At 40.4% G+C, this 16,084-nt stretch overlaps 2 protein-coding genes and 1 non-coding gene across 13 annotated transcripts in view; 1 reads left to right on the top strand and 2 right to left on the bottom strand.

Moving 5' to 3' along the window:
- Positions 1–11,664, bottom strand: part of ESCO2 (establishment of sister chromatid cohesion N-acetyltransferase 2) — a 90,990-nt gene extending 79,326 nt beyond the window's left edge. For all 9 annotated transcript variants that reach the window (XR_010159463.1, XR_010159462.1, XR_010159461.1 and 6 more), the window contains exons 1-5: positions 9,751–11,664; positions 8,792–8,860; positions 7,184–7,991; positions 4,098–4,191; positions 303–360 (exon numbers count right to left, since the gene is read on the bottom strand). Coding sequence is in view for 5 of the 9 variants with exons in the window: in XM_063816972.1 (XP_063673042.1) it covers positions 303–360; positions 4,098–4,191; positions 7,184–7,991; positions 8,792–8,860; positions 9,751–10,175 (1,454 nt within the window). In the remaining 4 variants the exon portion in view is untranslated. The remainder of the gene's footprint in view (positions 1–302; positions 361–4,097; positions 4,192–7,183; positions 7,992–8,791; positions 8,861–9,750) is intronic.
- Positions 10,612–10,713, bottom strand: LOC112204240 (U6 spliceosomal RNA). Its single transcript, XR_002937817.1, has one exon. It is a non-coding gene; the product is annotated as a U6 spliceosomal RNA (small nuclear RNA).
- Positions 11,665–11,715: 51 nt separating the features above from the next.
- Positions 11,716–16,084, top strand: part of CCDC25 (coiled-coil domain containing 25) — a 37,667-nt gene continuing 33,298 nt past the window's right edge. The window contains exon 1 of one of the 3 annotated variants that reach the window (XM_063816969.1): positions 11,716–11,854. Coding sequence is in view for 1 of the 3 variants with exons in the window: in XM_519679.9 (XP_519679.3) it covers positions 11,827–11,854 (28 nt within the window). In the remaining 2 variants the exon portion in view is untranslated. The remainder of the gene's footprint in view (positions 11,855–16,084) is intronic. The other 2 variants (XM_519679.9, XR_010159459.1) reach the window with 2 other exon arrangements.

Here is a 16,084-nt window from a genome sequence, read left to right as displayed (position 1 = left end):
GTTGTAAAAATTAAGATAATAGATATAAAACTACTTATTATGGGTAAGGTATTATATAATAATGTTAGCAATTATTATTACTCAAGTATATAAAGATCTTTTCCATCTCTCAACTCTTAAGTTCTTATGATGTTTCTATGAGGGACTGATTTCATCACCCTATTCTCAATATTATTCTCCTATTCCCCTTAGTGAGGAAGAAAAAAAAACTCCCCAAATTAAGTAGCATTAGACTGAAAAAGAGACCCAGAGGACCTGTGTAATTTATAAGGCTTGGACTTTAAAATAGTAACAATTCTCACCTTTTTGAATTGACTGAAGATGCACTGAAGATTGGATAGACAGTGGACTTAGGAGAAACTGGTGGGGGAAAAATCATGATAATGTGTATTACCAAATAAAATCAAAGCTTTAATTCATAAGATTTCAAAGGTTAATAAGACTATTAAATAATACTCAAGATCAAGATTTAACAAAGAGGCAAGGGTAATTCCATGGAGGAAAAACAGTCCTCAACAGATGGTGCTGGACCAATTAAATGTCCATATGCAAAAAAATCACACCTATTCAAACCTTATGTAAAATTAACTCAAATGGATCACAGATCTAAATGTAAAACTATGACCAGGCGTGGTGGCTCATGCCTGTAATCCCAACACTTTAGGAGACCAAAAGTGGGAGGATCGCCTAAGGCCTGGAGTTCAAGACCAGTCTGGACAACTTAGTGAGACTGTGTCTCTATAAAAAAATTAATAATAAAGTAAAAACATAAAACTATAAAATGTCTAGAAAAAATATTAGGGAAAAATCTTCATGAACTTGGATTTGGTAATAAGTTTTTACATACAACAGCGAAAGCATAATATATTTATAAAAAATTAATTTGGACTTTATCAAATTAAAAAATTTTGCTCTACAAAAAATAAAGAGAATGAAAAGGTAAGCCACAGATTGAGGGGAGAAAATATTTGCAATCATATATCTGATCAAAAACTTGTATCCAGAATATATAAAGAATTCTTATGGTATGTCGATAGTTCAGCAATAAATGAGAATTACTACTGATACACCCAACAACATGGATGAACCTTAAATGTATTACTAAGTGAAATAAGCCAGACCCCAAAGGATATATATGTGTAATGTTTTTCCTGGAAAAGGTAAAACTATAGAAATGAAAAGCAGATTAATTGTTGCCAGGGGGCTGAGGGGAAGGAGAGTAACAACAAAATGTAGGCATAGGGAAATTTTAGGGTGAAGGAACTCTTCTGTATGGTACTGTAATGGGTAATATGTAATTCTATACATTTGATAAAACTCACAGAACTGTAAAAATCACAAAGAATGAACTCCAATGTACATCAAATGAGAAAAAAAAATACGTATAAATATCAACCAGGCTACTGAGGTAGCCTAAGATGGAATGCAGACTGTGAGAAATGAATCTAACTATATTAGAACTGTATAGCATAACGACACTGAAGGAGGTAGGGGGAAAAAGAGAAGCTGTCCTAAGTAACTTTAGCAAATGGTGTTTTGACTAGAAGTTATAAGGATAAAGACAAAAAGACTGCACTTAAAATTGTACCCTAGGCAGTGTGCAGTGGCTCACGCCTGTCATCCTAAAAAATATATTATTTAATATATATATTATTTAACTATATATGGAATTCTACAAAGGGAAAAAATTGAAAATATATCACATTTAGAGAAGAATGGCATGAGCTGATATAGGATTCCACAAAAGCTTACTTCAGCAATAATTACATATAGAAAAAGAGACTGAATTAGATAAGATTCATCTCAACCTCAACATGAACTATGAGATGAAACGTAAGGGAGGCCAAGGCGGGTGGATCACCTGAGGTCAGGAGTTCGAGACCACCCTGCCCAATGTGGCAAAACCCTGTCTCTACTAAAAATACAAAAAAATTAGCCGGGCATGGTGGTAGACACCTGTAATGCCAGCTACTTGGGAGGCTGAGGTAAGAGAATCGCTAGAACCCTGGGGGCAGAGGTTGCAGTGAGCTGAGATTGCGCCATTGCACTCCAGCCTGGGTGAGAGTGAGCCTCTGTCTCAAAGAGGAAAAAACTGCACTCTAATTGGTTATTTCTCACAGGTGTATGAATTAACAATTATGAAACTGTTTTACATGTTTACTGGGACAGAACAAATAAGTAGATGGATAGTGAATAGTAGGAACTAAGTGTCTCACTGTCCGAGAAGGAAGTTACAGATGAAAAAAGGATAGAATAAATCCTGGAGTACTGGATTAGAGTTGGAAATATCAACTTCCAGCTGGCAATATGCAAACAAAGAAATAAGACAGAAAATGTCACAGACAAGACTAAAGACACATGACAATTAAACGTAATATAGTACCTTGGATTGGATACTGGGACAGAAAGAAAACATTAATAGAAGATTCCAAATAAAGTTTAGAGTTAACAGTAATATACCACTACCAATATTTGGTGAACTCCAAATAAAGTCTAGTGCTTATGGCCAGGCACAAGGGCTTATGCCTGTAATCCCAGCACTCTGGGAGGCTGAGGTGGGGGGATCACTTGAGGTCAGGAGCTTGAGACCAGCATGGCCAACATGGTGAAACCCCATCGTAACAAAAATTAGCCGGGCATGGTGGTGGATGCCTGTAATCCCAGCTACTTGGGAGGCTGAGGCGGGAGAAATGCTTGGACCCTGGAGGTGGAGGCTGCAGGGAGCCAAGATGGTGCTACTGCACTCCAGCCTGAGCAATACAGTGAAACTCCATCTCAAAAAAAAAAAAAAAAAAAAAAAAAAGTCTATACCAATACAAGTTTCTTAGTTTTGACAAAAGTATTATAACATAAGATGTTAAGAATGGAGGAAACAGGGTAAGAGATACACTGCTACTCTCTGTACTTTAACTTTTCTGTAAATCTAAAATTATGGCAAAATAAAGTCTATTAAAAGAAAAGAGCAAAGTTAAAACAGCAGTTGATTTGAGGAAAACAGTAAGTTGAGAGTGGGCTAAAAAAACAAACTTTAACTTTGCATTGAAAAATAATTAGAGCTCATCCTCTAGAAACAAGGCCAAGGCAGGTGAAAGTCTGAGCTGCTATTGGTAAGTTACTTAACCCAAGTCCATTTCCTCATCTATAAATGGGCATATCAGGACCTAGAGTAGTTGGGAGAATTAAATGATAAACTGTAGTTATTAAGTAACAAAATTTTGGTCTTTTTATATTACTTTCATGATTTCTCCCATATCCTTATACCATTTATATTATTTTTATTCACTATTTTTCTTTAAATTGACTTAGACAATGTACTAAAATATATTTTAAAAGAAAAATTTATACCTATTTTAAGGAAATGCCTTTTTGTTATATTTTCTATTGTATCAGTGCTTTGAGCACAATCTATGAAAAACATAACGTATACTAAATATTTAGCACTGCCTTATATTCAGCACTCAGTAAATACTAGTTATTAACATCACATCTCAGAATCATAAAAAAAAGCTTTATGTATTCATAGTTTAGTAAGCTATTTAATTGAACACTGACAGCATAAATTAGGAATAGGATTTCAGAATTGACAGGAATTTAAAAATTAACTTTAACTCTTTAGAGATATCTTCCTAGATCATACAGCTAATTATTAGTAAACCTAGACAAAAATCCATGGTTCTTGATGCTTAATTTCAGTGTCATTTATAAAACTTAGTAAGTTCTGCTCACAATTGGGCTTTGATCACAAATATACATAATAGTTTTAACTTCTATTATTTTGGGTGAAAGATAGAGTAGGTATGATTTTATAATGAGAACACTCAACTCTAGAGAGCTTAAGTAACTTGGCCACAGCCATAGACCAATTAAGCCTAATATTTTGTCTAAAATTTTAACCTAGGATCTCCTTGTTTCTTGTTTTTCAAAACGCAATGCACTGCTTTACTACAGAAAACAGTGTCACAGAGATAAACAAAGATACTAACCACAGGCACGCTACTGAAAAAAGAAAGACCCAGAAATTGCAAGAATTATTATTACATAATGTATGTAATAAAGCATTATTTTAAGTAGCTAAATTCATGCAAGTTTTCTCTTACTTGTCTTATTCTCACCAAGAGAATCCTCTGAAGAAAAAGCCTCATTTTTATCAACTTTATGTTCCTTTGAAGAAACTCTGTTATCTGATGAATCCTGAAAATAGATTTTTAAAAAAAAATCTGTAATTTATAACTATTTTCTAGTGAATGAATCCCAGCAGATCTATTTCTAAAACGAAAGATTTGGTTTATTATGAATTACATTTCATAATGTGATTTTCAATCAATTTTCAAACTATTTTTAGGAAAACTTCCCCTGTATTCACTAAGTGTACATTACCTTTAAAGTCAGAGTACAGCAGGGCCCGGTGGCTCATGCCTGTAATGCCAGCACCTTGGGAGGCCGAGGTGGATAGATTGTGAGGTCAAGGGATTGAGACCATCCTGGCTAACATGGTGAAACCCTATCTCTACTAAAAATACAAAAATTAGCTGGGCGTGGTGGCACCTGTAGTCCCAGCTACTCGGGAGGCTGAGGCAGGAGAATTGCTTGAACCCAGGAGGCGGAGGTTGCAGTGAGCCAAGATCGTGCCACTGCACTCCAGCCTGGCGACAGAGCAAGACTGTCTCAAAAGAAAAAAACACCAGAGTACACGTGTTGTAATCTGTCATCCTCTCAAAAATGTGTTATATTTCCTGATAGAGATGGCAGAATGATTACAGACCATCACTTCCATAATGAAATGAACAAAAAAGTCAGTAAAAATGGCAAAAGTTTCCCCAGCAGCCACCAAACTGGAAAGGGACAACTTTTTGCCATAAACTTTAAAAATCAGCAGCTAAGGAAAGAACAACATTATAGAGTCACTGGAGAGTAGCAGGAATGTGGGAAAAGCAAAGTAGAAAAAAATCCTGACAGATTTCCCTCATATTAATTTGGGAATTACTAGGGAATATATAGCTTGGGGAAAAAGGAAAAAAACTCTTGGTTAAAGTAGAACTTCTACTCAAAACCACAATATCCCAGCAGAGGTGGGATAACCCATCAGTTTAACGCTTTTCAGGGCTCCATGAGTTGGGGAAAGGGTATCCTCACGAAAATCAGATTCACCGGCCGGGTGCGGTGGCTCACACCTGTAATACCAGCACTTTGGGTGGCCAAGGCAGGTGGATCACGAAGTCAGGAGTTCAAGACCAGCCTGGCTGAGAGGGTGAAACCCCATCTCTACTAAAAATACAAAAATTAGCCAGGTGTGGTGGCCGGTGCCTATAATCCCAGCTACTTGGGAGGCTGAGGCAGAGAATTGCTTGAACCTGGGAGGCGGAGGTTGCAGTGAGTCGAGATCATGCCACTGCACTCCAGCCTGGGCAACGGAGTGAGACTCCATCTCAAAATAAAAAAACAGAAAATCAGATTCGCCCTTAGCTAGCAGAGACGAATCCCAGACAGGGGTATTTAGCAAAATCCTGAAAGAGCATAGCCCCGTTCCACAAATTTAAAATGCACAAAAGCCCAGCTTCCCAAACTACTGAAAACTAACTCAATACCAAACCCGTAAAGTGAAGCTAAGAAAAAGAAAAGACAGAAAAGAGAACTACAGAATTCTGTTACACTGGTTACAGAGAATTCATCAGGTCACCATTCATTTGGTACACCACCAGGCTGTACCAAACAGATAAGAATCATCATCAGGAGATGCATGGGGAAACTGCAGACTCTTCGTTTGTTTTACTGGATTGAGACAATTTTAGCTTGAGTTACGCCCCAAACTTTCAAAAAACTTAATTTTCATACAAATGTATAAGTATAAAGCACAGTTTAATACATTTTGATAAAGCTTACTCTTGTAATCAAAATCCCTATCAAGACACAGAAGTGTTTTGTTGATATAAACAGAAAATGAATTAGTAAAATTAGACTGTCATGGCTTAGCTAGCAAGAACGTATCTCATTTAACAATCTACTTGGCCACACTTGATAAACAGGAAAAAAAACAAACATTTACAGTGAGGACTAAAAACTTAAATGCCTTACAAGGGCAGCAGTAAGTAAAATGATCAAAACTAAACTGATCTAAATAGATAGATATACACTGACTTAGAGAAATGAAGAACCCATATTTATCAAATGGTATGATACTCAGCCTGATATTCAGCTCTGATTATTGCCATGTAGAAATGAAGGCTCAGCTTTCAATATTTCATGAGACACCAGAAATGTTTTTCTTGTATTTAAATAATTTTGGCTCCAACTTTTAAATTATGTAGGCCAAGCAAAACATTTATGGGTGAGATTTGGTTTACTGGCCACCAATTTATTATCTTTGCCACTGAGGTTTGAAATTTAGGTGATTACGAGATATGGACTGGGGTTGAATTTGAGAGAACCTAGTGAGGAAGGCAATGATGAGAGGTGGGTTAGGAAAGACATGACTATAAGCCTGAGTGTACTGGGTATCATATAAGCCTATCATTTCTCCAGCTACAAGGGTTGTGATGAATATAAACAAGCCACCATACGTGGAAGCCCTGATCTGGAGACAACCTTTCTTAAGGTTGCTTCAATGGCTTTCTGCCCCTAGCTGCCCCACAAAACTCAACTTTTTTTCTGATGAAGGATATAAACAGGAGATCAGCAACAGAAGTTCTAGACCAGCATGGTCTAATATGGTAGCCACCAGCTACATGTACCTATTGAGAACTTAAAATGTGGCTGGGCCAGGTGCAGTGGTTCACACCCATAATCCCAGCAATTTGGGAGGGTGAGGCAGGTAGATCACTATAGCCCAGCAGTGCGAGACCAGCCTGGGCAACATGGTGAAACCCCAGCCTCTACAAAAAATGCAAGAATTAGCCGGGTGAGGTGGTGTGCACCTATAGTACCAGCTACTTGGGAGGCTGAGGTGGGATTGCTTGAGCCTAGGAGGTTGAGGCTGTAGTGAGCAGTGTGCCACTGCACTACAGCCTGGGTCATAAAGAAAGACCCTGTCTTAAAATAAATAAATAAACAAACTCCTTACAGTAACTAAACACTATGCTATCTGGCTTTATAAAAGCAGTCCAGAAAATAAAATTTTATTCAACTATGTCATTTATACTGAAGTTTTGTTATACAGCCATTTTTAAAGTGATATATTTAGCTTTACCTTTATTAATTTCTCTTTATTTTTACTGCTTGCACGCAGTAGTCCAATTTTCAATTTCTCTTCTAGGACCAAGCACTTTGGCACTTGCCTTGTCGCAAAAGTTTTTTTTTCACTGACAGTCTCTACATCAGAATCTTCAATGACTTCTGATTTACTCTTTTGGGTGCGTCCCAGTGATGGCTCATTTTCCAGGGACCATTTTCTAAGAGAAGATTTTTTTCTAACAAAAAATGCTGCTCCACCCTGGAGTGTAACTTGTGGTTTTATTTTTTGGCTCAGAACCCGAGGAGCATTGGGATTATTTTCAGCTGAATGACAATTATTTTCTTTCTCCACAATTGGCTTATAGATCACTCGATTTTGCTTGGAATTTCTAGAATTCCTTGACACAGGCTTGATGTGTCTATACTTTGGTTGATACTTAGCAGTTAAACTCTTCTGTGGTTTTTTGTTGTTCTTCTTGGAGCAGACTGGTTTTCCTTGCATTTTTTCTGTCACAATGGGAAAAGATTTATCTTCATCATTAGTTTTTAGACAAGTAGATCTACTCTCTTTTATCAGCTTTCTCTCCAGTGGATTGAGGTACCACTTATTTTGGTTGTAAAAAGATACAGTGGACAGCGCAGATTTAAATGGCGAGCCTTGATTTGCTGATGGCAGTCTATTTATTTCAGTTGTTTTGAGCGCACTTAAAACAAAATGCTCTTGTTGAGAGCAATGCAGGTTTTCTTCATTTTTATCACTGTTTTGATAAAAACAGTGCTTTTTATTAGGTGATGGAAACAGATTTTCAGTGAAGTGTAAAAGGCTATAAAAAGAAACAAAGTCCATTGATAAGATTATTTTGCGTCAAAATGTACGTAAATCTACTGCTAAGTAATAAGCTCTACTTGTAGGTCATATTAAAAACAATACATGTACCTCCATACACACAATTTTCTATTAGTTTAACAGTAGGATTCTCAAATTCTGTCTTTATCAAATAAAACATTCAAATATCTTCCCAAAGAGTTCATGAAAACAAATACTATATACAAAGAAGCTATGATAGACATATATACATGTATGTTTTAAAACCTATTTCTATGTGTTGGCCATATATAAATTATAGCTCATATATTTTGCTCTATTGTCTACAAGCCCCCTATAATAACTGTCTGTAATGAACTGACCCCCCCTGGGGCTTTTCCTGGGTAGAGTAATTAATATCTGAGTACACAGTCTTTCTAGAATTGTTTCCAGACAAGCATCTACTGTATGCAAAACACTATGTAAAATATTATAGGGGAATAGAAAGGAAAAAGGTAATAGCTGATTTGGTATATTTCCTAGCTATAGAAAATAGCTTTCTTCAATGTGCTGCTCCTATGTCAAAAGAAAAAAACAAAAACTAAAAAACAGCTTTGATTCCCTTGAAAAGGACTAAATAATTCATTATGAAAACTTAATGTATTTCCAAGCTGGAATTAGAATATAGGTTATCAGGTTATCACTGTAGCCACAAGGAGTAGGCTAGTGGAAGAACGAAAATTTTAGAAAATAGGAGAGAACAAGAGAGACAAGAAGGTGGATTTTTCTAAGAGTTTCTATTCACAGGCTGAGATTCACCTGTCACACTTCAAAGAATCCTGCTTCCTCTTCCTTGGAGTAAGAGCTGCCATTTTCTTTATTGAATTCCTAAAAGAAATGACAATAACCACATTCATCAAAATATTAAAAATCGCTTTATCAAAATTATACCCCCTTTAATTAGTCTATTTCACACCAAGTTAAAACCCTATTTTCTGGGAGGTCTTCCTCGACATTGCTCTCCTTCCACCCCTCTCAGGGTTACACGCGCTTGTTCTGCTTCCATGGCACCCTATATTGCCCTAATAGTCCATTTAAGACATTTTCTTCTTGTTTCCCCATCTCAACAGCCTTCAATGAAGGCAGAGACCGTCTGTAACTTTTCATCAGAGCCCAGCAGGAAAACGGGTGAAGCACAGTCCTCTGCCATTTTCCTAGCTGATGAGCCCGGAGCAAGCCGTTTGCTTCCCTTTTTATAAAAATCTCTTGAAGTCGTAAGGCTGCTGAAAACAAATGCTAGAATGCACGAGCAGGCGGCTACGTGGCTCGTCAGAGTTCATTTCCTTCCCCTTCCCTGGGATCAGGGAAATTCCCCCCAAAGCAGCACACAAGCGTTATTTCAAAGCTATTAATGAATGAACAAACTGAAAGGCCAGGGTCTCTGGGAATTCAGGTCGAGCTGCGGCTTAAGGGGGAACCCCTCTGGGGCTAAGCGAGGAAAGGTAGGAGAGGAAAGCGTCCCGACCCTGAACCCGGTCAGGGAAACAAACAAACAAACCCTAAACCCAAAACAAGGAAACGCCGGCGTCGGGAAGAGGGAAACCCGGAGCCTGTGAGCGCGGAGAACGAGTCAGTGGCTTCTTCGGTCTCGGGCCTGCGGACCTGCCGAGCGCCGAGCAGAAGCCCTTTCCCCGTGACATTCGCCCCCACGTTCCACAGGGTCTCCCGCTCGCCTCAGCCTTCCACAGCCCCCCGCCTCGGCCTACTCCAGAGGTTACCTGCGCCTCAGAGCCGGGCGAGCTCCCCTCAGCCTAGCCAGCCGCTCCGTGAGCGTCTTCAAATAATCGCGCGCCAGGCTAGGAGGAAGCCGCTGCGTTCCGATTGGCCACGGCTCAGCGCTTCCAGGGGCTGGCTCGGTGATTGGTGGAACACCAGCCCTTGCCCCGCCCACCCTGGTGGCTGTTTCCAAGATTCTCGCGCCCTGGTGAGGTGAAAAATCTCTGAGGGAAACCACGCACCCACAATCCCCTGCAGCACCGCCAGACTCCGTTCCCGGGGCCTTGTTTAGGTGCATTCTGGGAATTGTAGTTCTCGGTCTAGTTGAAGTTGAGATACATTCTGGGGTCACGGGGTAAGAAATTTTTGTAAAATGGCCTCTCCAGCCTGGCGACAGAGCAAGACTCCGTCTCAAAAATACATACATAAATAAATAAAGGCCTCTCCAAGATTCTCGATGCACTTATTTTTCACATTTGAAGCTTCATTGTTAGTTTCACTTTTTTTATTAGTAACTTTAGGTTTCTATTTATTTTATTTTTCAAATTAAAATATAAAACTTAACACCTGCTATGTGCCAGGCATTCTTAGATGCTTTACATGTTTTGTTTCATTTACTTCTCACCACAATCTGTAAGGTATTAATATCTATTGCCATTCCCATTTTACAAATAATACAACGGAGAACCCAAAACAATTGCTATTTACAGAACAGAGCTAAATTCTTACTTTGGAAAACCAGAAAGTTCCTAAAACGGTTATTGTTAGCTATTGTTGCTATCTTTGTGTCACCAGCTCCTGGTACAGTGTTTCTGGCACATTTTTAGTTTCAAATAAGTTTAGAGTTTTATGTTTATTTTTTCAAATTTAATTTTCACAAATTTGTATGTCATCCTTGAGCAGGGGCCATGTTAAAGTTCTCTGTATCATTCCAATTTTAGTATACATGCTGTCAAAGCAAGCACGTAAATAAATTTCGTTAAGTGACGCCCTCAATTTCATAGAATGAAGTCAGTGACAGTGATGTAAGGGTGTCAGTTTAAAAGGAAAAGGCTGAGGCAAAAAAAATGTCACTGAGGCAAAAAAAAGGTAGAGTTTGCTTGAGTTAAAGCGGGGACAGCTGCCCAGAAGATTCCAACCCCCCTCCCCCCACCGCCCTCCACCAGCAGGCTTGGATATGAGCTCTGTCTGGCCTTTGCTACAAGCAGGTTTTTAAAGACGAAGAAGGGGGGCAGGAAGTGGGCTGATACACAACTGTCAAGCATTCTCATTGATGTATAGAAACTACAAGCATCAGTGATTGGCTAGACATTGTTAAACTATAGGGTGTGGGTCATAGTGTCTTGTGTGGCAGTGTTAGGTTAGTAGGTAGCTACTTGTGGCAGAAGCAGGTAGTTTCAGTAGATGAATACATAGCTCAAGGGGGTGGTAGAACATGATGGGGTCTCATTTTAATGCCTCTCCAGACCTAGTAATTTAAAGGGACTCACATTCCTCAGATAAAAGTGCTTTCTCAAGAGAAATAATCAGGGCAAAGCCAAGTGCTGTAGGAGCTTTACATGAATATGATTATTCCTACTTTATAGCAGGAGGACCTCTGAGGTTCAGAGGTTTGGGATGGCAGGCCTTCGATTTAAGCCAGAACAAAGTCCAATCCCCAAGAGACATATTGTCCTGGTGAGTATCAGAAACAACTCGTTTGTGTGCTATGTTCTAAACTCTTGGCGCCCATTAACTCATTTAACCCTAAAAAATATCCCGTGAGTTAGCTGCTCTAGTATCATCTTCATTTCGCTGCTGAGGAAAGTGAAGCACAGACAGGTTAACTAATGTGCCCAAGATGCCCAGCCTCTTTCCCTTAACCCACAAATCATTGAACCAAACTCCTTGCCAGTACCCTTCGCCTCGCCAGGATTAAAAATGGCGCCCACGGCCGGCGCTATGACGCGCCCCGACGTCCGCCGGAAGTGCACGGAGGAGTTCCGGGGGCCAGGCGGCCGCCGCGAGTCGGCTATCCGGAGCTTCGTGAGTTGAGCGCTGCTGCTCCGCGGTGGAGTCACCGCACCGCTCCCAGGATCATGGTGTTCTACTTCACCAGCAGCAGCGGTGAGTGGGCGCCACGTCCTCCTAGACCCTGCTGGACAGCGGGCTCCGAAGCCGGGACCCGCAGTCCGCCGCTGCGCCTGACCCTCGCTCTAAAATGCCTCCTGGATGCGAGTGCCTCTTCCCGCGGCCTCTCGGTCCCCCAGCACATCCGTCCCTCCCACGGCTGCAGGATTTCCCCCCGCGTCCCCTCGTCATGGCGTGGGGGGCGCGGAGGGGCGATGCCACTGCTATATTTGTATCGGGGAGTTCTCGTCCCCCAATCGGAAAGACGTCCCGTCACTCCCTGGGATTGGGCAGAGCCTGTGGGCTCCTCCACACACCTTATCCCAAGTCTTCTTCCCACCTTCCATCTGCGGCCTTTGTTCTGGCTGCACCCTGGTAATTATCCCCTGTGAGAAAGGAGACACCTGCTAACAACTTTTTCTTAAGGGAAGTGCGACTTAACCTTTCAGGAAGGGGTTGTAGGGTCTGGGATGCAACAGAAAACAATAAAAAGACCCTGGAATGTCCACCCAGCCACTCCCCTGGCAGTTGATGTCCCAGATCTCAGAAGTGACCTATGGTAATACTTCTGACTTATCTTTGACAGATAAGGAAAGGGTGCCCTTCGTTCCCAGGAAATGCCGTGTCCCGACTTGGTTTCGTTCTGTTCCTGTTATTCCCCTTTCCTAAAATCAAGCCCCAGCTAATTCCCTTAAGACAGTTTTGGCCCATCTTTTCCAAGATGCCTTTCCTGATGCTAGCTCCTACCCCAAGATTGCTTAGCTATTCCTTTCCTGGGACCCACTTAACGTTCCAAGTATGCCTTTGGCATTGCACTTATCAAATGGTATTAAATGGTGTCTGCTTGAGCTAGAGTGTAAGTCCCTTGAGGGCGTGGACAGGATCTCTTTACAGTAGTCCCTACTTGTCCTGTATTTCGCTTTCCGTGGTCACATCACAAGAAGAAAAGGAGTGAGTACAGTACAATAAGATTTTGAGAGGGAGAGAGAGAGCAGAGTCACCTAACTTTTATTACAGTACGTTGTTATAATCGTCCTATTTTATTATTAGTTGTTGTCGATAATCTCTTACTCCACCGAATTGATACATTAACTTTATCATAGGTATACATGTATAGGGAATACCAGTAGCCATGCGTCCCTTAATGACAAGAATACATTCTGAGAAATGCTCCATTAGGCGGTTTCGTTGTTGTAGCAACACGGTAGAGTATACTTAAACCTGTGGTGTAGCCTACCACAAATGTAGGCTGTACAGTATACCGTTGCTCCTAGGGTACAAACTTGTACAGCACGTTGCTGTACTGAATGGCTGTAGGCAATGGTAACGCAATGGTGTTTGTGTATTTAAACGGGTCTCAACGTAGAAAAAGTGAGTTGCACCACACTGTTATGATGGCTACCAGGTCATCAGGCAATAGTGATCAGAATTTTTCAGCTTCGTTATAATGTTATGGGACCACCATAGTATGTGTGGTTTGTTGCTGACCAAAGCATCATTATGTGGCAAGTCCCTTTATATATGGAATTCAGTGTTGTCCTCGGTTTCAGGCATCTACTGGAGATCTTGGAAGACATCCCCCACAGATAAGGGGGGACTACTGTACTTGTTTCCCTAACGTAGTGACTGGCTAGTAGTTCTCAATAAATGCTTGTTGAATAAATGAATGCCATTTTTTTACTTACTTATAGCACTTTCTATTCTATTGCTACTCTATATGCTTGTTAAAGGTGAGTTTTTTGTTTTTGTTTTTGTTTTTTTTTTTTTTTTTGGAGACGGAGTTTTGCTCTTGTTGCCCAGGCTGGAGTGCAATGGCACGATCTCGGCTCACTGCAACCTCTGCCTCCCGGGTTCAAGCGATTCTGCTGCCTCAGCCTCCTGTGTAGCTGGGATTACAGGAATGCGCCACCAAGCCTGGCTAATTTTGTATTTTTTTAGTAGAGACGGGGTTTCTCCATGTTGGTCAGGCTGGTCTTGAACTCCCGACCTCAGGTGATCTGCCCGCCTCGGCCTCCCAAAGTGCTGGGATTACCAACATGAGCCACTGCGCCCGGTCTAAAGGTGAGATTTATTTTATTTATTTTTGAGACGGAGTCTTGCTTTGTCACCCAGGCTAGAGTGCAGTGGCACGATCTCAGCTTACTGCAACCTCCATCTCTTGGGTTCAAGCGATTCTGGTACAGCTAGGATTACAGGGACCAGCCAACATGCCTGGCTGATTTTTGTATTTTTAGTAAAGATGGGGTTTCATCATGTTGCTCAGGCTGGTCTTGAACTCCTGAGCTCAAGTGATCTGCCCACCTTAACCTCCCAAAGTGCTGGAATTACAAAAGGTGAGTTTTTGTTTTGTTTTGTTTTTTGTTTTTTTGAGATGGAGTCTCCCTCTGTCACTCGGGCTAGAGTACAGTGGTGTGATCTCAGTTCACTGCAACCTCTACCTCCTGGGTTCAAGCAATTCTACTGCCTCAGTCTCCCAAGTAGCTGGGATTACAGGCACACACCACCATGCCCGGCTAATTTTTGTATTTTGTTAGTAGAAACGGGGTTTCACCATGTTGGCCAGGCTAGTCTCGAACTCCTTACCTCAAGTGATCCACCCGCCTCAGCCTTCCAAAGTGCTAGGATTAAAGGCGTGAATCACCACGCTCAGCCAAAAGGTAAGATTTAAGTGAAACTAGTTCCACATTGTTTGTGTGGGTTTGAATAAGGCAATACTTTCTCTTTAGAAGTAAGATTGAGGCTCAGGGAAGTTGTAACTCACAGACCCTACTCTTCCACCTTCATCACACTGACATCTCCTTATTTTTCTCAGTAGTTTAGCCTTCCACAGTGTGTGCCATGAGCTATTTCTCTGTCTCTGTACATGTGGTTGTTTTACCCATATTATTAAAATTACTAGAAACAAAATTCAAAACCAGCCTGAAAAATCATATACCCTTATAGGCCTCTAAGCATTTTCGTCCTTGGCAACTCAGGCATCTCTTTATAACTTCTCCAGTCGTGAATCTTCAACAACATAGATATCCATATAAACCCAACAATGGAAAAACAAATATACAGGCAGGGTGTATAGGTACTGAATGTATTTTATGCTGTTCTATTCCCCATAAAGTTACTCTAAATTCTTTAAGTGTTAGTCACACATACACATCTGCCCTTAATAGAGCAAAATGCTTCACTAGATTTGTGGGTCCTGTTTTTTTTCATTGACTTCCATTATAATGTCAGAACTGTTTCCTGTTAGAAAAATATTTGGCCTCTGAGCCTAATAAAAGTGCACTTGTGCAGCTGATCTTTTAAAACTGCAAAGTTAATGGAAAAATCATAACTTTCTCAGTAAAATAGTAATGAGACTTTACATATTGGCAGTATAGAAACAACAAATATATAGAATCTTCAGGAAATGAATTTGTATGGCTTGCCAAGTTTTTAACTAACTGATGGTTTTTACTGCGTAAAAACTTTTTTAAAATGGGAAGAAAATCTTCATAGGAAGTTGTTCTTTTACATTTTAAGATTAATATCTGACTAAAATGTGTTCCATTTTCATTCTTTCATGCTGTCTCATAAGGGAATAATTGAACATTAGTCTAATACATCCAGTGTCACATTTAAGACCATCTGATTATAGATACTTGGCTCAAAGTCCACTTGTACTTTTAATACCTGTTAATGTCATCTACCTAAAAGTAGATTGTTCTATAAATTGTGAAATAATCAGATCACCTCTGAAGTTGGGTTGGTTGCTACCCGTAAGTCAAGTGTCTTCCAAATAACCGGTTCCAGTACTAATCAACCATATTATTTAGATGAGAATAACAAATGAACTAGAATAATTCAGTTTACTTTTCCTTCTTAACATGGAAAGGAACTTAATTCAGACTTGTTGTGCAGCAATGATGTTCCTTTTTATTTTTCATCTTCTTTTCTTTCTTTTTTTTTTTTTTGAGATGGAGTCTTGCTCTGTCGCCCAGGCTGGAGTGCAGTGGCATGATCTCGACTCACTGCAACTTCTGCCTCCTAGGTTCAAGCAATTCTCTTGCCTCAACCTCCTGAGTAGCTGGGATTACAGGCATGTGCTACTACGGCTGACTAATTTTTGAATTTTTAGTGGAGACAGGGTTTCGCCATATTGGCCAGGCTGGTCTTGAACTCCTGGCCTCAAGTGATCCTCCCGCTTCAGCCTCCCAAAGTGTTGGGATTACATGCATGAGCCACTGTGCCCAG

The sequence above is a fragment of the Pan troglodytes genome, chromosome 7 (assembly GCF_028858775.2).
Source record: "Pan troglodytes isolate AG18354 chromosome 7, NHGRI_mPanTro3-v2.0_pri, whole genome shotgun sequence".
NCBI classification, from domain to species: Eukaryota; Metazoa; Chordata; class Mammalia; order Primates; family Hominidae; genus Pan; species Pan troglodytes.
This window is presented reverse-complemented; position numbering and strand designations above follow the sequence as displayed.